The following is a 24,938-nucleotide window of genomic DNA, read 5'->3' on the forward strand; positions in this document are numbered from 1 at the left end:
ATCTTGTGCATGCAAAAAGCATGGCTTATCCCCCGGATATCAGCTAAAGTCCATCCAATTGCCTTCTTCCATTTTTGGAGCACCGCCAATGTGGTATCTACTTGCATGTTAGTATGACAAGAGGAAAGAATAACTAGCAAAGTTGAACTAGGGCCTAAGAATTCATACCTGAGGTATGGAGGAAACCGCTTCAACTCCAACATAGTAGGTTCCTCGATTAAGGGCTTTGTTGGTGGAGTCTTCCTATTCTCAAGATCCCAAGAGAGCTTCCGAGGCTCATAAGAGTAAGAACCCATTCCATGTAAAGCATTGACACACTCCACCCGGCCTTCATCCTCATTTACATCAAGGTTCAACAATAGCGCTTCTAGAGGGTCCTCCACATTGATCATTGCACTAGTATTATCAACTATCACTGCCGTGGCAAGATCCACAAAAGAGCACACTTCAGTACTGTAAGGCTGCTTCATTGACTTGCACACATGAAAGACCACTTTTTCATCACCTACCCGGAAGGTGAGTTCCCCTGCTTCCACATCAACTAAGGCCTTCCCAGTTGCAAGGAAAGGTCTTCCCAAGATGATCGGAACCTCATAATAAACCTCACAGTCCAAGATCACAAAATTAGCGGGCAAAATGAACTTGTCCACCCGAACAAGAACATCATCTACACTACCAAGCGACCTCTTCATAGTTCTATCCGCCATTTGTAACCTCATCGAAGTAGCCCTCGGTTGCCCAATACCCAAAGTTTTGAACATGGAGTAAGACATCAAATTGATGCTTACACCTAAATCCCACAATGCCTTGCAAAATTCGCGCTCCCAATGGTACACGGGATGGTGAAAGCGCCAGGATCTTCAAGCTTTGGAGCCATCGAGTGCAAAATTGCACCTACTTGGTGAGTCATTTTGATGGTCTCACAATCCATGGATCTCTTTTTAGTCACCAAGTCTTTCATGAACTTGGTGTAACCTGGCATTTGCTCAAGAGCTTCCACCAAAGGAACATTGATTGATAAGCTCTTCATCATGTCAATAAACTTTCTAAATTAGTTCTCATTCTTTTGCTTCGCAACTTTGAGGGTAAGGTGGAGGAGGCCTTGGCAAGGGAGACTTAGCCTTGGGCACTACCGTTTCCGGTATGTCTATTACGTGTTCCCTAGTCGGGTTCACGTCATCTTGGGTCTCCACCTCATCATCATAAATATCAATCCTTACTTCTACATTCACATTCTCTTCTCTCACTTGCTCGTCAACTAAAGGAATATCATCATCTTGCACTTGAATCTCATCACTCACAATTTCCTTTTGCTTGGAGGTACTCACATCACCACCTCGACCACTTCTAGTAATCACTTCCATTGCATGCCCTGTGTTGTTCCCACCCTTCGGGTTTACTACCGTATCACTAGGTAGAGACCCCTTAGGGTGAGTATTCGAAGACTGTGAAATCTGGCCAAGTTGAACCTCCAAATTCTGGATTGAAGTATTGTGGGATGCCAACGGGGCATCAGAGTCGGCGTTCTTCTTTATCATTTGTTCAAACATCATCTCTATCCTTCCCATATCATTGTTTGAAGAGCTAGGACCTTGGGACGGAAATGGAGGTGAGTTGTTTGGTTGTTGATACATCGGAGGCCTTTGAAAGCCTTGACCCCGATTCCCTTGATTGTCATTGTTCCAACCCCCTTGGTTGTTGTTTCCTCCCCAATTTATGTTGTTGTCACTCCAGTTACCCTGATTGTTCTAGTTGCCCAATTTTTGATTGTTGTTCCCTCAGTTTCTATTGCCTTGTTGGTTTTGATTCCCCCAATTTCCTTGGGATCTCCATTGTTGTTGTTGGTTAAGATCATTGCCCCTTTTTCCTTGGTAATTGTTTACATATTACACTTCTTCATTTTGCTCATCATAGCCCTCATCTTGATTGAAACCACCACTACCTTGGTCATATTGATCCGGACTACCTTGACCTTGTTGACCTCTTTGTCGCCTCTTGTTGACCAATATGTTGACACCTTCCATAACATTTACTTGTCTAGGAGCTTGAACCTGTTGCAATTGAGCTTTCGCTATCTGGTTCATTGTGGTAGTTAACTCTGCTATTGCCTGATCATGATCATGGAGCTCTTTGTGCAAGTGGATGACAGTGCGGTCACCCTGTGGTACATTGGATCGACTTTGCCAAGCTGAGGAAGTATCTGCCATCTCATCCAATATCTCACACGCTTGATCATAAGGTGTGTTCATAAAATTTCCCCCTGCTAGATGGTTCAGTACACACTGATTGTTCATGTTAATGCTACAGTAGAATGTCTGCCAAATCATTGCTTCGGTTATATCATTGTTCGTACATTCTTTCACCATTGTCCGATATATCTCCCAGATCTCATGAAGTGGTTCATTAGGTTCCTGTTTGAAGGCCAAAATCTCATCTCTCAAAGTCTCCATATGCCCCGGCGAGAAAAACTTTACTATAAACTTGTCCGCCAACTCATCCCAAGTAGTGATGGAATGGTTGGGAATCCTTTCAAGCCAGTCCAAAGCTTTCCCTCTAAGTGAAAAAGGGAACAATCTCAACTGAAGTGCATTCTCTGACACATTTGTTTTCTTGCTTCCCCAACAGGTATCCACGAAGCTTTTAAGATGTTTTTAAGAATTTTGATGGGGAGAACCTGTGAAATACCCTCGCTGCTCCAGCAAAGTCAACATCACATTTGTAATTTGGAAATTGCCCGCCCAGATCCGGGGTGGGACAATTGCACTAGCATATCCTTCATTTGGAAGCACCCGAGGAGCCGCACTTGGAAGTGGCGGTATCATTAGCCTGGCGGTCTCTCCTTTGAGCTTGAGGCACTATAGGTACCTCATCATCAATATTGTCATCTACATCCTCTCCTAGAATAGCATTTCCAAGAGGGTCATTGTAATTGTTCGCCATTTTGTACCTGAATTGGCGACACACACAAATTAGTATCACAGAAGGAAAGAAAAATAATACATAAAACTATTTAGATATATATCCAAAATCGTTAGCTCCGCGACAACGGCACCAAAAAGTGATAGGGTCTAACCCTACACCACTACAGAGTGGCAAGAGCGGTCGATGTAGCTTTTACCCGAGAAGGTCAGGATCGAATCCACAGGGAGCTAATACAATGTTTGGAGTTGGATTCCTATCTAATCTAGCAGTGTGTAGTGCTCTTGATTACACTTCCAATCATTCTTGTTTGTTTGTTACTTCTAAATTTATATAATGATGTGTGAAATTAATCTAAGTAGATATGTTTGTAGGGTTTTCTAAATGGGTAGAGAGGCACTAGAGAAGCGAATTACTCCTAGGTGAGCATCTAACGGGATCTAAAACTTAGGGAAATAATGTTATAGTTGGGATCATGATATAGCCAATGCACAAAGCTACTCACTCTACACCTCTCAGTAATAAGAGTGACCTCGCCCTAATTGGCTTTCCCAAGCCCAATTGGGTGTTCAATTTGTGCAAACAATGTTGGCTCAAGTAGGGTAATATTATCTCTAGGTTTAATCCTTTAATTGAGGCTATCAATCTCTTGAATACATCCCAATTCCTTGTTGGCCTGAAATTCCTAGACTTAGTCTCTCTTTCCCAAGAAGAGCCTAAGTCAAAAAGGCACAAATTAGTGTTTGTAACCACTAATTCAACATAGAAAGCATAAATCAGGCCAAATAACAATCACTCATAAACATCTAAACCCTAAAATAAAGACCCATTAAATACCCACACTAGGGTTGAGCCACAATCCTAGCTAATGGGTTTAGCTACTCATAATTGAAGAAGAAATCATAGATTGAGATAAAGAATAATCCATAAATTGTAATTACAAGGTAAGAGACTAAGATTAATTGCTAAGTAAGCTACAAAATTACTCAAAATAGACAAATACGGCGCTTCACGTTCTCAGCTAACGTAAAATGACCTAAAAATCTAAAAAGAAAGTATTTATACACAGCTAAATTTTTCGGACAAAAATGCCCCCTGACGGAGGTACCGCTGACAGCAGAAAATGGACCGCTGTAGTGGTGAGGCTACCACGATCACATAAAATCCATTATGGACCGCGGTTTTCAATATTTGGCTCAACTATAGGCTCTCTGAACTCCTTCTCCGCGGACTGCGGTAAACTGACCGCTGTCGCGGTAGAGGCACCACTACTGCATAAAATCACCACGGACCGCGGTAGCTTGAATTCCAAAAATGACAACTCTCTGAATCCTTACCACCAAAGACCGCGATAAAAGGATTGTGGTTGTGGTGGGTCTTCTACGTCCCTGGTGGACTTTCCGTTGTAGCGCTGCTTTGACTTAGTTTTGAATTTCTGCAGGTTTCACTAATTTTTTGAGCTGGTTATGACATCCTTGTCCCTTTTTGCCCAAACACTGGAAACAAGCACAACAAGTTAGCTTTTGGGGAATACTTGTACACATTTTAGTACAAAACTCAAGCAAAAAAGAGCATAAAACAGACTAGAATCCCTAGTTATCAGTCTGCTACCTCTACGGTCTCTATTATATGATTGATATCGATCTCTATTTGACCTTGGTATCAGTCGATGTCCCTCTTGATTCTATCTACGGGCCTGTTAGGATAAACGGACCCAGAAGAAGTCCCAATTGATCATCCTCGACCCTGATCTTCGACTAATACTGATTGTGTACATCAGCCCAAGTGACAGCTAGATATTCAATCAAATTCTGCTTCAACTACTGTGAAGCTACGGAACTCCAAACGTTGAGACGTTGAGTGAAAGATTGAACATCCCAATTGTCGTTGACCGGTGGTAAATCCATCCATTCCATTTGGAATCGAGACACAAATTCTTTGAGCATCTCGTTGTCCTTCTGCCTTATCTTAAAAAGGTCCTACTTCCTATTTGCAACCTTGATGGCCCCAACGTGTGGCTTTACAAAAGAATCTGCAAGCATAGCAAACGAGTCAATAGAATTAGGTGGTAAATTATGATACCATATCATAGCACCCTTCGATAGAGTCTTCTCGAATTTTCAGCAAGACGGATTCGATCTCATCATCTTCCAAGTCATTTCCTTTGATAGCACACATGTAGGAGGTGACGTGTTCGTTTGGCTCAGTCGTCCCGTTATACTTAGGAATCTCGAGCATACGAAACTTCTTGGAGATTGGATTTGGAGCCACTCTTGGGGGAAAAGTTTTTTGTACAAACTTTTTGGAATCTAGTCCTTTCAATATCGGTGGTGCTCCGGGATTTGGTCGACCCTGGAGTTATAGGTTTCCACCTTCTTATTATTTTTCTCGATCTTCTTTTCCCTTATCTTGATTTGCTTTGTCAGTTAGCATCCTTATGATAGCAGGATTGTTCTCTGATTCCTTCTCGTTCGAATTCTTCGAAATAGATTTGACCCTATGTACAATTTCCTAGGATGTCTCGAGTTCCACCCTGATCGGCGTGTGATTCTGGTTTTGTAGTTGCGCTATTGCTGCTTGCTGAGCCTGCAGCATTTCGAAGATCACCCGTAGGCTGATCCCACCATCCTCACCTCCACGTACGCTCTGAGTAGGTGATCGGGCATCTGCGTAGATGCTGCTTTCGGGATCGACGACCAAATTTTCATTGATGGCTACATGCGAACTAACGTCAATTGGATCTACAATCGGAATTCCATCAAGGCCAACAGGGGGTACAAGGTTTCCTGGTGCAATGTTCTCATTTTCGCCATGGTGGTTGACATCATTGAGAGTTTGTTGCGGTGCTGACTGAGAGTTTAACATTTTTTAATCCTGTAATCAAAGATACTTTAATGAACAAGTGTAAAATAGTGTGTGTTACGAAAGCTTATACCAGGCAACCACTATTATCCTTATCCCCACGGTGGGCGCCAAACTCTTTACCCTAAAAACGGATAATAATTGAATATATATATGATTTTAAGGACACGTGATTTTACTTGGCACAAACTAAGGAAAACGTAAATTGATATTGAAATTGGCTATAAAGGAACAAATGCAAACCAAACGAATCAAATAGCATCGGCCCTCGAATTCGATCACCCTTGAACCAAGTAAAGATTCAGTTGATATAAGAACAAAGTAACAAGATAATGAAAATAAGAGAAAGATAATATATTTCTTTATGTAACATGAATGTCCCGCTTTAAAAATGATCAGACCCCCTTTATATAGTAGGGGAGTCCTACCCTTAATACAATCCTAAATACAATAAAAAAATCCCATGATTAGCTGATTAATTGGCTTCTTTTTGATACGTGCTGATATTTCTCTCGTGATCCTTGCCCGATCACGAATATCTTGGCTTTCCATTATTTGGCTCGGCAGGCTCGGTCTCGGTCTTGGCTGATCTCTATCCCGCTCGATCTCGATCTTGGCTGATCTCGATCTTGATTAGTCCCTCAGACACGAGTTTGGCAATCTAACTTCGTGTCACGGTCCGATATGACATGGGGTCGAACCTTGGCTTGCTACGCCCCGGTCTTGATTAATCATACAAAAATGCAAGCTCAATTTTGACCGTATACATAACCAAAATGTGTGGGGGGAAAAACTAGGCGCCATAATATATATAACGCCCTAGCATACCACGCTATACCTTAACGGCCATTTGTCCGTTAAGGTATAGCACCCTAATATAAGGCGTTATATATATTATGCGGACCCACCAATAATTCTCCTGGCTTAACTGACATAACAATAATTCAACAAGGTATAGCGCCCTAATATAAAGCGCTATATATATTATGTGGGCCCACCATTAATTCTTCTAGGTTTAACTGACATAACAATAATTCAACTAGGTATAGCGCCCATATTTAAGGCGCTATACTCAAATAATCGTATCCCCACAGACTAGTTTTTGCCTTATTTAAAGAGGTTCAGGATTTTGTAAAAATCCATTCATAAATATTTTCAAGTCTTCTAAAATATTAGTTCGTTAAGTTATTTTGCATTTTGTCATAATGTTTGAAGAAAGAAGAATTAGGGTTTTATTATATTGGGGGGGGGGGTGAGGTAGTGGTGACGAATAACTCAGTAAGCTATAGTTGTTCCCCACAGTGTCATGTTAAGTTGCCACTTACAATGGAGTACGATACATTGATATCGTTGTTATGTAAAAAAATAAGTGTGAAAAAACATTCGGCGAGTATTAAAGTAACCAAAAGATATCCATATTCTGTCACTCCGCAAGAGGTTGCTTGTTATGTTGAGTTTAACATCGCGACGATGAAATTCTGAGAGATTTTTTGAGGACTCCGGATGAATACCGGGAATTTCCTGTGATAAAAATGTTGGAAATGTACGTCAAGGCTGAAACCATTTGCAATAATGAGGTTTCGCAAAGTAGGGATATCCCTCAATCATCTGGTTGTTATTTTGGAGTTCCGAATAGGTTCCCGGTGAAAGAGATTGGTATGATCTAAACTTATCTCCACGGGCTAATGAGGAGCGAGGAAATAATTTCTCCCCTAGTTTACATAATCCACAAGCCAAGTGGTAAACTTCAATTTTCCTTTGTGTTACGATGTTTATTTTTACGTATTGAATTTGTATTAACACTCATATATTCCACATAGGGTACCAGCCAGATATGAATTTTACAAATTATGAACCAACGTCTGGTTGGAATATGTCTAGTTTTGGTGTGTTGGATCATGGTGGTCTATCCAGGAGTCATCATCAATAGGATAATGTCTATCATGGGATATCAACACACTATGATTTACAAGTGAAGTGATAAAGCAATATGTAAAGTTTGAATTAATTTGATAAATTCATTATTTTATTGGTTGTGCAGTAAAAACGAGAAACTTGAAGGTCTTGTCCTTACGTAATTGCCTGAAGACAACATATTTAATCGAGATCTGGCAGATGCGCAGAGTCAGAAAGAGAATAATGATTATGACAACAATGCTAATGAGTTTGTAGATGCCACACCCTTCCCTAATGAGGGTGATGATGAGGAGGAAGAGAATGTTGAACCTGATTTGACGAGGGAGCATGCTCCACCTCCTATTAGACTAAGAGTGTACGAGTCTCACGTGCCATTTCATTCAAGGGAGATTCCCTACTTTGATCATTTTCCAAATATGTTAGATATGGATGCCCTCACAAGGGATCTTGATGAAATTCGGACATCAATATGGAATGAATCTAGAGCAACGATGTTGTCAAAGGGCATGCTTTTTCCTGATAAAGCGCACCTAAGCATGGTTGTGCGAATGTACAACATAAAAGAATGTCATGAGAAATAGAGGTTCATGAGTCATCTCTGGATGTATACAAGGTTATTTGACGTAGATGGTTTACGGGTTGTAATTAGATGCTACATGCGAGGAAGCAGAAAACAAATATGTGGGTTGTAAGTAAATACATTAGCACCAACAATTGTGAAATGGATACATTCAGTGGGAATCATTTTAACTTGAATGTTGACTTTATTTCTCTTGTCTTGATTCCATACATTGAAGCGTCCATAAGGTATAAGATCAAAGAGTGTATAACATCTGTCCACTAGGAATATGGGTGTACCATTACCAAAAGAAAGGCATTTTTCGGGTGCTAACATGCGTTTGAAATTGTTTATGTTAATGGGATAAGTCTTTTGTATCTCTACCCAGGTACATGGCTGCATTGCAACACTTTAACCCCAGGAATGTTGTTGAATGGAAGCTTAAGCGGAGTCCGGGAATACCATAACATATATTCAGATATTTATTTGGGAATATAAACCAGCAATTAATGGTTTTATGCATTGTCGGCCGGTAATATCCATAGACGGCACTCATGTCTATGGAAAGTATGATATTAAGTTGTTGATCGTCGTTGCAGTAGATGATAATGGAAGTATATTTCCCCTAGATTTTGCTATTTGTGCAAGAGGCGTGGACACTGTTTTTGAACCACTTGAAGGAGCATGTTGTCAGACATCGTTCATGTATTTGTCTAATATCTGATCGTCATGGTGATATTTTAAGTTATGTCCAGAATTTGCGTGCATAGCAAGAACCATATGCCTACCACCATTACTGTGTGAGGCACCTAAAGGCTAATTTTCAGAAAGCATATCCCAACAAGTATTTTCATAATTTAATGTGGATGGCTGCAACAGATCACCAAGAGTGTAAATTCAGGAGGTGAATGGAATTGATCAGGCAGGAAGACCACAGAGCCTATCGGTGGTTGATGTGACATGAGCTTGACAAGTGGACTTTCCATGAGGATGGTGGCAGAATATGGGGAACTCTTACTACAAATATGTTAGTCTTTCAACGGGTTATTAAAGTCTGCACGTGGATTGCCTATCACTACCATGATGCGGATGTCATTCAAGCAGATGGCGGAGAGGTTCGTTGAAAGGGCTAGAGGTGCGTCATTGATGGAAATGGGTGTTGAATTTATGCCAATACCAATGAAAAGATTTGAGAAATACAGAAAGCGAGCACATTGGCATTTATTTTGCAGTATCGCAACGAGCGAAATATTTTTGAAGTTCACACCGCTATCCATCACAATCGGGGAAATAATACATACAGAGTCAATGAATCCAGAAGGTTATGCTCCTGTAGGAAATGGTCCATCTATCATATGCAGTGCTCACATGCCATGAAGTGCTTTTAACATACAGGTTTCGGCCGCAACAAGGTACGTTGATAAAGAAAATAGTGTTGCACCTAAGGAGTATTTGCGTCAATGGGTGCACCTTAAACACCTATAGTGGACAGTTGCAGCCAATGGGTGCTGAGCGTTATTGGTCGTCAGAACCATTTAAAATTGTGTGTAACAAGGAGTATTTGCGTCAATGACAAGTGCAAAAAAGAACGCGTATATGGAACCAAATGGATGTTGGTGATACCGTTTATGTGCGTAAATATGGCATATGCTCGCAAATAGGACACAACCATCATAAATGTCCTTCAGCTGGTTTGGGTAGCGGTGGTAATTTAGCTCCCGGTGAAAGTTCATCCAATGTGACCAATTATCAAGGATACCCGTAATGTTTTATTTCAATAATTTGTTGTAATAAGTGTATGCACACGTTCATCTTGTAAAATGTATGAAATAAAATTATGTTTCCATTGGTGTTAAGTCTTATTGATATTTAGCATTAATACTTCAGTACAACAATTTAACATACACTCCAAGAAAAAAAAACAATTATCATTCGCCATTATTGTCGCTTTCTAGTACTATTTCATTGTTATTGTCTTCATCTTCTCCGTCAACATCGTGTACGTACCCTTCGGGACCCAGATCGCTATCACGAAGAAGACCATTTGCTTGATTTCTACAACAATATGGGACTCCTACGTCCAATGTCTATGGTAGAAACTTAAGTAGTCACTCCCACTCGACAACTGTTGGAAAAACAGGATAATCATTGTCTCTATGCAATTTATCATTTTCTAACAAATCCCAGTACTGATCCTTCATTCCTCCCAGGAAGTTAAGATTATCCATTGCATGATGAACATCTAGTGCCTTTTCTATCTCTACAATCTTCTTCGTCAAATGCTGAATCACTTCTAGTTCATCTTTGTGTGTGTTTGTTTGGAAGGTTGCAGACAATGCTTATGGCACAACAAGCCCATGCCAGCAATATAGTACTTTGTAATCACACCGTTTTGAGTAAAGGGGAACCCATTATAGTTTTTCGCCCAAAATTTGCATACCTTCAGGCTTTGTAGAATGCGCTTCGCCCTCAATAATGTGCCCTGCAACTTTTAGATCAGTGTGTATATTGATAGGCTTATTTTTCAAGGTACGTGGAACACCATACCACTTGTCATCAACAAAGTCAGTGTAGCAACCTAGCATATTTTTTTTCAAGGTAGGGATCGATAGTGTTAAGAGGTGTTCCATAGGGAAATGTTGAACTACCTTCACCTTTTTGCCTCTTTTTGAACTACTTGTTAAATGTTAATGGAATTTTTTAAATGGATATTGTAATGTTTATTCAAAAGGTCTTTGAAATACAAAATGACTTGGTTCAGTTTAAGAAGCTATCTTATAACAGAAAGAATCATTATCAAGCGAAGCATAGCACGGTGAAATACCACATCATGTGTATTATCTTGTCGACCTGAAAAAGATGCTATCTTCTGGAAAAGCTGTATTGTACCCTAAAGAATTATTATCACGCGAAACATAGTGCGGTGAAATACCACGTTATGTGTATTATCTTGTCGACCTGAAAAAGCTATTATTCTGCAAATGCTATCTTCTGGAAAAGCTGTATTGTACCCTAAAGAATTATTATTATGCGAAACATAGCGCGGTGAAATACCACATTATGTGTATTTTCTTGCCTATAAAACCTAACGCATTTTAGTTATTATTTGTTCTTAACCAATACAAATAGAAAAACTTTCCATAATTTTTTTATTTTTCTTGCATTACAAATTGTCTGGACGCAATGACGTGCCAAGGTGTTATTGTGGCAAATTTGCAATTTTGAAGCCATGTTGGTCAAATAGTAATGTGGGGCACAGACGCTGGATATGTCAACAACTTGTAAGTTATTGTTTTGGAAAAATTGGTATGATGAACCCATTAGCCAGGAATACTACAAACATTATTTGCACTATGTTTGGAATATAACTGGTGAATACGAACTCTAGATCTTTAAACTACAACAACAACAACTTGCGGCAGTGAAGGAGAAACTAAAAGAGGCTGAAGAAGAAAAAAATAGGTTGGAAGAGAAATTTAAGTGGTTGAAGTAGAGAATAATGGACGATATTGACAAAACAAACATATGTATATGTTGACTATAGTATTTTATCTTTATGTTTTCCGTGTCATATATTTTTATTAGTTGTACCGAATTTAAATTATGTTAAGTTGCTATGTTTATTTTTTTGTTATAGTATTAAACTAATAAATAACCCGAGAAATAAAAATACATGCGCAAATAATATAAACCATAAATAATGTTGCTATTATTTACTGAATGTCATATGCACACAAAAAATGTCAATGTGTCCCACAACCTGTATGCTTTAAAGCATTGGTTGGCCTGAGGTGCATCCCATCCCGTCCGGCTACACTATTAGGATCATCCTCATCACGTCGCCTCTTTATCGGAGGATGCGTTGTAGCATGATCGTTAGTAAGGCTGGCAGGCTCGGTAGAAGGGGCCATCGGTCCAGCAATAACCTACATAATAATAAGTTATTTTAGTATATAAAATATATATTAGTAATGTACATGTTAGCTATAAAAATTTAAATTGTCTTACCATAGTCTCAGCAGGCTCCTGAATATAATTATTCGACTCAGGCATGTCAATATCGCACAAAGTGGCCTCTGTGACAGGCGAGGATGATGCCTTAAAAATGATTTAGATATTTATGACTAATCAATGAGATAAAAACAAATATGAATAATAGTAATACAAAACTAACCAAATCCTGTGAAAGATCCTCAGCATCCCTCGATGATAAGCCATAACTCAGTCAACGCCCACTATCCACATCTCGTGTAGGACGATCACTAGAAACCGTCGATGGCTCTAGAGGACCAGAAAAATACTGATCCCACTCCTGTCACGTAATGGTTGTACCCACGATTAATAATGGAGTTGACGAGGTCACCTGCGAAGTCCTTGGAGTAAGCTAAAGGCTGAATGATGACATATCACTAGGAGTATGGTCTGGCTCAGGGTGGTCACCCAGCTGATCAACTCCAACATCCTCAGCAAGTGCCTCAATACCCCCTTGCTTGGGACCACCTCCTCGCCGACCCCCACGACCTTGTGGGACACCCCTACCTTTCCGGGCATGCCTGCCACGTCGACCACGTTCATGCTCCACTTTGGCCCGCGATAGTACTGCTCTAGCAGCACATAATCAGTCTCGTATCCTAAGCGCTCATCATCCTGGGCTCGCCTCAATATCCATGTAGCTAGATCTGTAACCTGCCGGCCATACTCGTGCAAAGGACCGTTCCCTCACCGGTATGCTGCTGCATCGCAGTCCCAACTGGTAGAATAGATGTAGGCCAATAACCTGCACAACATGTAAAGTATTAATTACGGAACACTAGCTTAACGTTATAAGTAAGTATACCAAATAACATACGAGTGCCTCATGCCTCCCAGCGTATGGGACGTACCGACCGCCAATACGATGAACGGGATTCCCGACGAAAAGTCGGGTAACGCTGCGGTACCAGCCCATATACTCATGCTCACCATCCATACACTCAGGTGGAGGTAGGGCTTTGCATAATTTGGTAAATACCAAATTACATACCGAAACCAAAAATTTTGGCATTTGGTATTCGATATTTTTGGTATTCGGTATGGTATTTGGTTTAAGTTTTAAAAAATATTGGTATTAGGTATAGTATTTGGTATTTTAAAATGAAATACTGAAATACCGATATCGTACCGAAATATATATTATATTACACAATACACATTTTATTAATTATAACATAAATATTAAAATCTAAAATTTTACTTTTCGTTATTCTTTAAGTTCATCAATTAACTCTAAGTAAGTAACAAGACATTTCTAATGATCAAATGTATTCTTTTATGTACAATTTTCTCTCTCTAGGTTGATAGTTGCTAGTTTTGGACAAAACTTTTGTCAACAAATATGTTTTGTTTGTACTTTTGAGTACTTTAATTTAGAATATTATAGTCTATGACTCTATGCACTAGTTAGTATTCAAACTGAAGTTATCAAACCGAATAAATTGAAACCGAAAGGAGAAAAACCGAACCATACCGAATTTAATTAGGTACATTCTTAAATTGCTTTAATAATTATTATTAGAATTGGATAGTGGGTAATTGGCTTACCTAACGGGTTGGGTTAGGTGCCATCACGATTAATTAAATTTTGGGTCGTGACATCTAGCCATGCCTCATATGCCTGGTCAACCCTAGAACGATTATCCCGCTGGTAATGTGTACTATGCCAAGCGGGCGGAGTAGGTACAAGATGCGTTCGACCAAATTGGTGAAAGACTCGCTCGGTGGCATGATGCTAGACAATATCGAGACACATCAACGGGATGGAAGAGCTCCATATAAGTCGGTCGGTCAAGCAATAATTGGGCAAACCAGCTATCAGCTCGTCGATGTATGACCTCCAAATGAACTATTAAGTAAAAATAGGAATTGTAAGTATACGCAACACATATAAAGCCAGGCCAAGTAAACTTAAGTATACCTTTACCTGCATGTCCTCTAGAAAATCCAACAAATCCCTACAATAGGGGAGATTATGCCAAGCCTCGAACTTGCGTCCGTAGCCACGCCTATCAACCTACCTTCTAGCTAAAGGGAGAAACGGTAGAGGTGGTGCACCCGGAGCGATGGATGGTAGAGGTGGCTACAACTATATGAATCGCTCCCAGGCCCAAACCTAATATACAATGTGGACATAAAATTTAAGGTATATTTTTACTATGTATGTTATAATCATGAAAATAATTGACTATGTTTTCACCTGCAGCAGCGGCAAAAATCCAGCAATGTCGCACTGGGTGCCCATGCTAGCACATCTGCCTGTACAAGTAACCAAGAACAACTGCACCCCAGTTGTAACCAGGTAAATCATCTAGCCGCTCAAGATGATGAAGAAATCTCAAGCTGACTAGGTTTCCCGAAGTGTTTGGGAACAATACCCCTCCAAACATATGCAACATCAACAATCTCGTGTACCGGTTAATATGAAGATCCGGTGTATCATCCGTAATATCTGCATGCATCGCCTCCAGATGCAGCCGGATGGGCGTCAACTGTAGACGACTAGCCCCAACCAATGCAGCCTCCTCCGCTGGCTAGAAACCGGTGAGCCGCTACAACATCTCCAGGTACTACAATCCTATATAATGCATGCGGTAGAGCTACATGATGATCATCAACCAGTAGCCCATACAGAACCTCCACGTCTTGAAGCGTGATAGTAGCCTCGTCAATGGGTAAATGAAATATGTGCGTCTCCGGTCGCCACCGCTCTATCAAAGTCGCGATCAACGACCAATCCAACTACAACCGGCTGATCTCAATAATCCTACAGAAACCCGTATCCTGAAGGCGTCTGACTATACAGGGATGGAGATGGTGGGACCTAAGAAAGTCCCACATATCGTCTACTCATCTAACATGGAACGTCTGGGCCAATAACTACCTCTCCCATATCTACGAAGACCTATGCTTGGCCTGCAACAACAGTAGCTCTAGCGAGGCAGGTCCGGGATGCATATGCGGAACCTCCATGACGACTACTGTAAATTGAACAATATTAATTAAAGTATTTTTATTTTTTCATTTCTTAACATCTTTAAATATCTTGTAATATATTTAATATTAAAATTTATTCAATATTTTTATATATTTTTAATTAGGTTGATACATTTTCTATATTATAATTTTATATGTTTGTTTGTTACTCACCTATTTTTGGTTATAATAAAATAAATAATTAATTTTCATAACTATACATGATTTAATTATTAAATATTCATATAACAATACTTAGTGTGAGTCCAAATAAATCACATTTTGGTTCCGGACTCGATATTTGAGGCCAAGTAGCACCAAGGTATCCAATGTTCTTGTGTTCATGATGAGAAATCTTTTCCAATTTATTACTCAACAGGTTTGTTATTTTATATGTTAGTTTATTATTTTATATGTTTATTTGTTACTCACCTATTTTTGACTATAATAAAATTAAATAATTAATTATGAAATTTAATTATTAATATTCATATAACAATACTTAGTTTGACAAATATTATTGTTTTCTGATGTTATTTTCTTACGTTTGTTGACTAGAATTCGAGAGAGTTTTTGTTTGAACTATCAGCCTTTTTAGATATTTTTGGGTTTAACAAATAATTAAATGATTAATTTCAATAACTACAAAGACTACGCTAAATAACACTACATTTTAATACGCTAAAAGGGCACTACATTACAAATACGAGCACTACATTAGGGAACAAGATACCACTACTGGTTACTAAAGTCACATATTCATATATGTACAACAATAACATCTAAATAAGATTAATTATTCCTAAAATAACAATTTACATATTTTACTAGTTTTTTATCAAATAAATAATCTAAGCCGGATAAAATAACAAATTAATTTAATGACAACACAATCACAAAAATATATACCACAATAAAAAGTAACTAATTAATATTTTTTAACAACTAATAACATTTTCTCTATTTTACTAATCTTTTTAGCACACTAGTAATATAATCCGGATAAAAAACAACAAATTAATTAAATCGTAAAACAATCACGAAATAACATAGAGCACAGTAAAAAATAACTAATAGGCATTTTTTATACATGAGTTTTAACAAAAACTAAGTCGGAATACCTCGATTTTAATTTTGTTGAAACTTAAAGATTTGGTGATTTGGAACCGAAACGAGCAACCCACTACAAGATAACACCTTAGCTAAGATGTGGGATCGAGAATTTATACTTTTTGTGGGACCGATGGGCTCCAACCGAGTTTTTTTCTGGTTAAAAAGGGGGGGACCTCTGGTTAGATTTTTCTAATTGGGGTTGGGGGGGGGGGGGGAGTTTACTGGTTTGGTGGTGAAGGAGACCTGCATGCTTTTTTATCTAGGTATAGCGTGCATATATAACACGCTATACTATAGCGTGGTATATATGCGCGCTATACCTTCCCGCCCATTTTTATTTCAAATATAGCATGTTATTACACTGCGCTATATCTTAACGGACAAACGACCGTTATGGTATAGTGTGGTATGCTAGGGCATTATATATATTATGGTGTCCATTTTTTTTAAACATATTTTGGTTCTTTGAGTCCAAAAGAACTACATTTTGGTTCCAGACTCCTGCAAGTAAGGGTGGCAAATGGACGATTCGAGTTGGATATGGGATGAGTCAAAAAGGCAAAAGCAAAAACGGATAAATTATCTAACCTGACCCATATTTAATAAGGATAAAAATGGGTTAGCTGACAGATAGTATGAATATCCATATTATTTATGGCTTCTTGAATCTAATTACTTTTGGATGAATTCCTAGTATCCCAAATTTAAAGAACCTTCAATTTGAGGTTTTACAAATATAAAAGCTAAACCCATTAGTTATCCATTGATTATCCATTTTCTAATTAGATAATATGTTGTTTTATCCATATTTGATCCCTTTAAAAAATTATATTATTTAACTTATTTTTAATGAATAATATGGATGGATAACTGTTTTCTTTTATCCATTTTACCACCACAAACTGCAAGGTTCGTGGAGGATCGAAACAAGCAAACACTAGAGGTTTCTTCGCTTCAACACATGATATATAGAATATGATAGAACTATAATTAATTTTCCATCAGTAGTCCTGCCTAGAAGCTACTTGAGAGCAGATCCATGTGTAAGATTTGGAGTTCGAACCGAAAATCACTGATTAAAGATTTCATCCGTCTCGTCACATCCCTCGATGATTAAAAATAAATAAATTGATAAATGTGCAAAATTGCAAATGAAGACGTACTTATGATGTCTTTTTTACTTAACATTTGACATATATTTATAATTAATTGACACTTTATTTGTTTTTTTAGCCGATGGTCTATTAAAAACAGACTCTTTGTCCTCAAAAGGTAGGGGTAAAGTCTACATACACTATCATTCCAGACCCCACGATGTAAGATAATACTGGGTATGTTGTTATTGTTTATCTTTTTTTTCCTATATGATTATATTATTTGTAGAGTCAAGTATTTACACCTTAACTACAAGTTTTCAAGAATATTTAATATTGCCACGTGTTGGGCTTATTGTAAACTTCTAAATTATTAAAAGATTACAAAATCAACGCATGGATTGAGATTGAAAAAATAGATATTTGACCAAGGTATTCCAAATTCTCTATCTTTTGATTGGAAAGTGTGATATTTGCACATGATGTAACATCAAAATTTAACCTCATGTAAATACGTTATCACTTGTCATTGTACAAATTACAAATTATACGCTTTAAATATTAGAATACAATATTTACATATTTATTTAGACACCTTTTTCTTTTTGTTTTTTGGTGCATCGATTGGGTAAAAAAATGTAAGAAAAGAAAATAAAAATCACGCGCTGCAGTGGCGTAGGTAAGAAGCGGGGGCGAGAAGGGGAGAGGACTTCCACAAACCCTAAATCATAGAAAAAAAGGAACTCCACTCGCCAAAGGGCATCGCGTGAATTTGCAGTTGCAGAATCGCAGATCCAGAGTGTGTGTGTGCGTGCGTGCGTGAGAAAGAAACAAAGAAAAGAGAAACAGAACAGGTACCTCTACCTCCACTGTCTCGCTTCTTTCAATCTCTTTTCTTCCCCCCCCCCCCCTTCCCCCTTCATCCTTCATATTACGATGAACATTTGTTATGAACTGTTACTAAGACAAAATTCATTGTATTGGTTCTTTTATGATGTTCATGGTTTTTGTAATTTCTGTTTAATTCATTTGAATTATGATAATGTTATTTCTGTTTAATTCATTTGCGTAGTTTACTTAATGTTGCAATCAACGTAAATGAAGTGAATGCAATTTATCAAGATCAGACAATTGCACTTAGCTCCTGAGGTAAAAAAAAAATGATACAATATGATTGAATTAAATGAATAGTGAATGGAAATTGGGGAAGATGAGGTAGTGGTTAACTTTACAACTAAAATAAGTTACAGAAAAACAAAAATCTAACGATCTTCAGGATTATGTAGTTAGAGAAGCATCATTTTGAATAACCTAGTTCCCTGCTGAAACTTGGAGAAGTAGTTGGCAAATTAAAACAGTTCCTTCTTTGAAAACCCAATTAGTGCTGCAGATTTTGTGAAGACATCTTTGTAGTTAGCAGTGGGAATCATCACTCGAGTATAAACAAGGATAAAAACGTGAACATTCGGTTTATATTTTTTGGGGATACCTTTCTCTTCCTCCTTATTACTAACATTTATAGCACCATATAGCTTTGATAGATTTATATGTGCAAACTCGGCCTCTCAATATCCAAAGACTTACTAGAACAGAAAGTCTTGAATTTTAGTTAAGCGATAATGAACTTTTTATACATCTGTTTATCCATATCACTTTGCTGTTATATGGACTTGTTTAGACATCTGTTTACCCATATCACTTTGCTGTTATATGGACTTGTTTAGACATCTGTTTACCCATATCACTTTGCTGTTATATGAACTTGTTTATACATCTGTTTATCCAGACTTTGCTGATGTATGGACTTGTTTATACATCTGTTTATCCATTTTCTTTCGTTTCTTGGCGGCAAAAAGTGTGAATTTTTGATTGAGATCAAAGCAAGTTGTGCTTTGACTTTCTGTTCATTGAAAGTAATGGTTGCAAGAAAAGCATCCAAGGTTGTGGTCTAGTGATTGTGAAGCTAGAATGGACCATGGGAGACTGGGGTTTTAACACTTTGTCATTTTAGACCATTGAATGATACTTCCTCTTTTCCATTTTATGTGGACTCTTTCCTTTTTAGTCTGTTTAGAAAGAATGGCAGCTTTCTATATTTACAAACAATTTAACTTTGAACTTCCCATTGTACCATTAATGACATGCTTTTATAACCAGAAAAATGTCAATTTTTAAGATCACAGGTTCCGAAAGTCTTCCTTTATTTTTTAAACTTCGTGCGCAGTCAACAACCTTAAATGAAATGGAGGTAGTATGTATCTTCACTCAAGTGGCTCATAGAGGACTGCATGAGAGGGGAGGGGGCAAGGCTAATTGCTTGCATCAATGAGATGGGGAGTGAGCTTATTCTGTGTAATCTGCAGGTTGGATGTGGTTGGATTTCAAGTAAGCACTGTTGATATATGGACTGAAAGCTGCAATTTGAGTCGCTTACACCTGCAGGTGGAGTATACATTTATATAGGTTTGCACTTCTGTCTAAATTTGGACGAAGGCCTTTTGTATCCACTAATCAAATCTCTGGTGGATTGGATGTGGTCCAGGCTTCTTCCTCTTCAAGTAGACAGAGATTGATGCATATCCTTCATGTTATGGATTTCTATCCGTGAAAAGTGTCATAAGATCACTTTTTGTGTGCTAGCTGATAAATGTCATCGTAATGTATGAGCTGTGGCAGCGTGATAAATGGTTTGGCTTGTTTAAATTTATATGATGGTTTGGAGCTCAAAGTTTTCTGATATTTAGGCCACTTAGTGAAACCTGAAACATTGATGGATTCACAAGTTAGTCATCGACAATTTTTGAAGTCTGATTAGACTTAGAAGAGTGGTGGAATGTGGAGAGAGAGATGTTTTGGGCTATTTATTGTATCTTTCTGTGCTTATTGAAAAAGAATTATTTCTATGTTTTTGTAACCTCTCACTGGACAAGCTTTCCCGTGTTTGTTTCTTGACGTTCAGGTATCAGTACAAGAGAAATCCATAGGCTTTCAGTTGTTTAGCAGCATGGATATAGATCTTCGGCTGCCTTCTCGAGATCATGATAAGGAAGAAGAAGAAGAACAAAATGGAATTATAAATATGCTTGACAATGAAGAAAAAATGCACAGTGATGATGGAATGCATGGGATGCTGGTTGTTGTTGAAGAGAAGATGCATGCAGAAGATGGAGGCGATATGAACACCCCCGTAGAAAATATCATAGAGTTTAAGGAGGATGTAAACCTTGAACCGCTGGCTGGCATGGAATTTGAGTCCCATGGTGAAGCTTATGCCTTTTATCAAGAATATGCTCGGTCAATGGGATTCAATACAGCCATACAAAACAGCCGTCGCTCAAAGACGTCAAGGGAATTCATTGATGCAAAATTTGCATGTTCTAGGTATGGAACGAAACGGGAATATGAGAAGTCTGCAAATCGACCACGTAGTAGACAAGGGAACAAGCAGGATCCAGAAAATGCTACTGGTCGGCGAGCATGTGCAAAGACAGATTGCAAAGCAAGTATGCATGTGAAAAGAAGACCCGATGGGAAATGGATCATTCATAGATTCGAGAAAGAACATAATCATGAACTTTTACCTGCCCAAGCTGTCAGTGAACAAACAAGAAGGATGTATGCCGCTATGGCAAGACAGTTTGCTGAATACAAAAATGTAGTTGGTCTGAAAAGTGACTCTAAAGGTCCATTTGAGAAAGGTCGAAATTCAGCAATGGAAGGGGGAGACATAAACGTTTTGCTGGAGTTTTTCATTCAGATGCAAAGTCTTAATTCCAACTTCTTTTATGCTGCTGATGTGGGTGAAGATCAACGTGTGAAGAACTTATTCTGGGTTGATGCCAAAGCCAGGCATGACTATGCAAATTTCAGTGATGTTGTGTCTTTTGATACTACGTACATCAGAAACAAGTACAAAATGCCCCTGGCTCTTTTTGTTGGGGTCAATCAGCATTATCAGTTCATGCTACTTGGATGCGCTTTGGTCTCTGATGAGAGTGCAACAACATTTTCTTGGGTAATGCGGACATGGTTGAAGGCAATGGGTGGTCAAGCTCCCAAGACAGTGATCACAGATCATGACCAGGTGTTGAAGTCAGTCATTTCAGAGGCTTTGCCATCATCCCTCCATTATTTCTGTATGTGGCATATCCTGGGAAAGGTGTCCGAAACACTGAATCATGTCATTAAACAGAACGAAAAGTTTATGGCAAAGTTTGAGAAATGTATTTACAGGTCATCGACAGATGAGGAGTTTGAAAAGAGGTGGAGAAAACTAGTTGATAGATTTGATCTCAGAGAAGCTGAATTGATTCATTTGCTCTATGAAGATCGTGTGAAATGGATCCCTATGTTTATGAGAGATGCATTTTTAGCGGGAATGTCAACGGTTCAACGATCAGAGAGTGTGAACTCTTTCTTTGACAAATATGTACATAAGAAAACCACTGTCCCGGAGTTTGTAAAGCAATATGAAACAATATTACAAGATAGGTATGAGGAGGAGGCAAAAGCAGATTCTGATACATGGAACAAACAACCTGCTTTGAAATCTCCATCACCATTCGAGAAGCATGTGGCAGGGCTTTATACACATGCTGTATTTAAGAAATTTCAGGCTGAGGTTTTGGGTGCAGTTGCTTGTATTCCTAAAAGAGAGCAGCAAGATGAGACAACCATAACATTTGGAGTTAAAGATTATGAGAAGGATCAAGATTTCATTGTTACATTGAATGAAGTGAAGTCAGAAATATCTTGTGTATGTCATTTGTTTGAATTTAAAGGCTACCTTTGTAGACATGCATTGATAGTTCTCCAAATATGTGGTGTTTCCTCTATCCCATTACACTATATATTGAAGCGATGGACAAAAGATGCCAAGAGCAAGTACTCTATGACAGATGGATCTGAAGATGTGCAGTCAAGAGTCCAGAGATATAATGAGCTATGCTATAGGGCGATGAAATTGAGTGAAGAAGGGTCATTATCCCAAGAGAGCTATAGTTTTGCTCTTCGTGCACTTGATGATGCTTTTGGGAGTTGCGTGACCTTTAATAACTCAAATAAGAATATTTTAGAAGCTGGCACATCATCAGCTCCTGGTCTTCTCTGTGTTGAAGACGATAACCAAAGTAGGAGTATGAGCAAGACAAACAAGAAGAAGAATAGTTTTACTAAGAAACGGAAGGTATATTGTGAAGAGCAATCATGGGAATGCTGCTTTTGTATTATATGATATCTTATGAATATCTCCTGGTTCTGCAGGTGAACTCGGAGCCAGATGTTATGGCTGTTGGGGCAGCAGACAGCTTGCAACAAATGGTTTGCTCTGATACCTAATTACTTTTATTTATTGCTATCTGATTTACATTACCTGTGCTCTTGAAGCTTAACTTTTTAATTTTATTAGTCATCTCCGATTTCTTATTTAGTTCATTCATCTTTCTGCTGCAGGACAAATTGAACTCCAGACCTGTGACTCTTGATGGTTATTTTGGACCACAACAAAGTGTTCAAGGAATGGTATGATCTGCGTGTATCTTGAATGTTTCTAATACATCTGTAATGGTGATTTTTTAAAGTTGTTACTGCTCTTTTGCAGGTACAGTTGAACTTAATGGCACCAACTCGGGATAACTACTATGGAAACCAACAGACTATTCAGGGCCTTGTATGTCTTGGCAAGTTCACAGTTTTAAGACTGGAAAAATTGATACTATTACAATAACAGTTCTGTTGTTTTCTTGCTTTGTAATTTGTAGGGACAGTTGAATTCTATAGCTCCTACACATGATGGCTATTATGGTGCTCAGCCAACAATGCATGGGCTGGTACATAGTCTCTTATTCTAGAACTTGAGGCAAATCAACCAAAAATCTTATTACATTTTTGGTTTATTGTTGCAGGGGCAAATGGACTTTTTTCGCGCTCCAAGTTTCCCATATGGCATTCGGGTTTGTATTGCTACATACCTACATCAATTGAATAGAATTTTTGTTGTTGCTATTTATCAGGGAAGTCGACTTTGCGAAAATAATTGCTGCATTCAGATTATTATATACATTTAATATGTAGTTTATGTTGGTAACTCCTTCCTTCCCGATCTAATAGTATACTAATTTAATCTAGTATGGAGGGCTTAAAGGTAATTATAGATAATCTTGTATTTTAGACCAGAGAGTTAGAAATTGACTCATCAGTGAAGATGAATGTTACTTTTTCTGAGTTTGAGATTTTACAAAGATAAAAATAGTGGATCTTATGTTACTTTTGAAATACTATAGGTTTCAAATGTAGTATTAGGTGAAGGAAATAGTTCCATCTTAGCGAAATCGGTCAAAAATTTGGGAAGGACCAAATCAAGGAATGAGTCAACTTTTATTTAGCAAAAAATAAGGCCAATCAGGTGTGCAGGGGGTGGGGTTCATAATCATTTAAAGAACTCAAAACATTTTTTATCTGTTCCTTTTATTTTTGTGGTTAATGTTTTTCTAAAGTTAAGATTTACTAATAAAATGGTCAGTTAGAAAAAGAACAGGTGTAGTGGTAACTGGTAAGAGCGCAATGAGATGTGTGAGTTAAGCGCACGAGGTTGAACCATGTTGCAGATAAAGGCCTGGTATTTAAGTGGAGAAGGGTAGAGGGACGAGCATATAATTCAGCAAGTTACGAACCATGCGCCAGCTGACCCTCCGGAATTTCTAGCTAAGCGCAATTCCGATCCATTTGTGCTGGACTAATATGGCTTTCCTTAATGTTGACAGGACGAACCCAATGTAAGATCTGCTCAATTGCACGACGAAGCATCCAGACATCCTTGAGCATCATTTTCATAATCAATTAGGTATATGTTTTTTCCATTTTGTTGATGTTATTACAGATGTATTCAAGTCGGACGTATTATTGAATGATGGGGTTCTTTCGTTACCAGGAAAGGGTGGATATGTTTCAACTTGCATTACCGGCTGTTGTTGAAAGTACAGCCAACAGGAAGAATCTTTTTAGTGTTTGTTTGTAAAATAAAAGGGATCAATGTAGGCAGTGCTTCTTACTTTTTTACCTTTTCTCATTGTTGATAAATTAGCTTTTAAATCTTTCCCTTCAATTTGATATTAGAGCTAGATGAGTAAAAACAGCTCTAAGTTAATTTAACCTGTAAAGGCTGTTGTGGGATGTATTAGTTACAGCAATTAAAGATCATTGAGGTGAAGAGGTACACATTATTTCAAGTTAAGCAAATGAGTTGTAAATGTAGGCAGTGCTTTTTGATCTTCACTTTTTTCTTTTCTTTGGTGATAAATCAGCTTGTTAATGTTTCCTTCAATCTGGTTGAGCAGAAACATAACAGAATGTGGACGAAGAAAAAATATTGCCTCTGTTTTAACAGCATTTATTGATGCATGGAAATCCCTCTTTGGAACAAGCTTATTTGTACCTAATGTTTGGTGGTGCAAATATCAAGTATGTTC

At 38.2% G+C, this 24,938-nt stretch overlaps 1 protein-coding gene across 7 annotated transcripts; it reads left to right on the forward strand.

Annotated features, from left to right (window-relative positions):
* The first annotated feature begins 18,035 nt into the window (after positions 1 to 18,035).
* LOC107802931 (protein FAR-RED ELONGATED HYPOCOTYL 3) lies at positions 18,036 to 24,719 on the forward strand. 7 transcript variants are annotated; one of them, XM_016626512.2, is made up of 10 exons: positions 18,086 to 18,326; positions 19,836 to 19,914; positions 20,432 to 22,657; positions 22,735 to 22,791; positions 22,924 to 22,992; positions 23,072 to 23,140; positions 23,232 to 23,300; positions 23,376 to 23,423; positions 24,234 to 24,313; positions 24,401 to 24,719. In XM_016626512.2, the coding sequence occupies exons 3-9, from the start codon at positions 20,477 to 20,479 to the stop codon at positions 24,288 to 24,290; spliced, it is 2,550 nt and encodes an 849-aa protein (XP_016481998.1). In that variant the 5' UTR covers positions 18,086 to 18,326; positions 19,836 to 19,914; positions 20,432 to 20,476; the 3' UTR covers positions 24,291 to 24,313; positions 24,401 to 24,719. The 7 variants fall into 7 exon arrangements, 4 of the variants coding, with proteins under 4 accessions (XP_016481999.1, XP_016481998.1, XP_075079585.1 ...); XR_012695858.1 differs by having other exon boundaries at positions 18,087 to 18,326; positions 23,201 to 23,300; XM_075223484.1 differs by lacking the exon at positions 18,086 to 18,326 and adding an exon at positions 18,344 to 18,621.
* Positions 24,720 to 24,938: the final 219 nt, after the last annotated feature.

Source organism: Nicotiana tabacum, chromosome 10, assembly GCF_000715075.1.
Source record: "Nicotiana tabacum cultivar K326 chromosome 10, ASM71507v2, whole genome shotgun sequence".
Classification (NCBI taxonomy): Eukaryota; Viridiplantae; Streptophyta; class Magnoliopsida; order Solanales; family Solanaceae; genus Nicotiana; species Nicotiana tabacum.

Bases quoted from the DNA above. Each gene is read 5' to 3' on its own strand.
- LOC107802931 (XM_016626510.2), top strand. From the start codon at position 19,798: ATGAGATGGGGAGTGAGCTTATTCTGTGTAATCTGCAGGTTGGATGTG. The intron at 19,915-20,431 runs GTGGAGTATACA...CTTGACGTTCAG, and splicing joins TGAGTCGCTTACACCTGCAG to GTATCAGTACAAGAGAAATC. The intron at 23,424-24,233 runs GTTTGTATTGCT...TAATGTTGACAG, and splicing joins GTTTCCCATATGGCATTCGG to GACGAACCCAATGTAAGATC.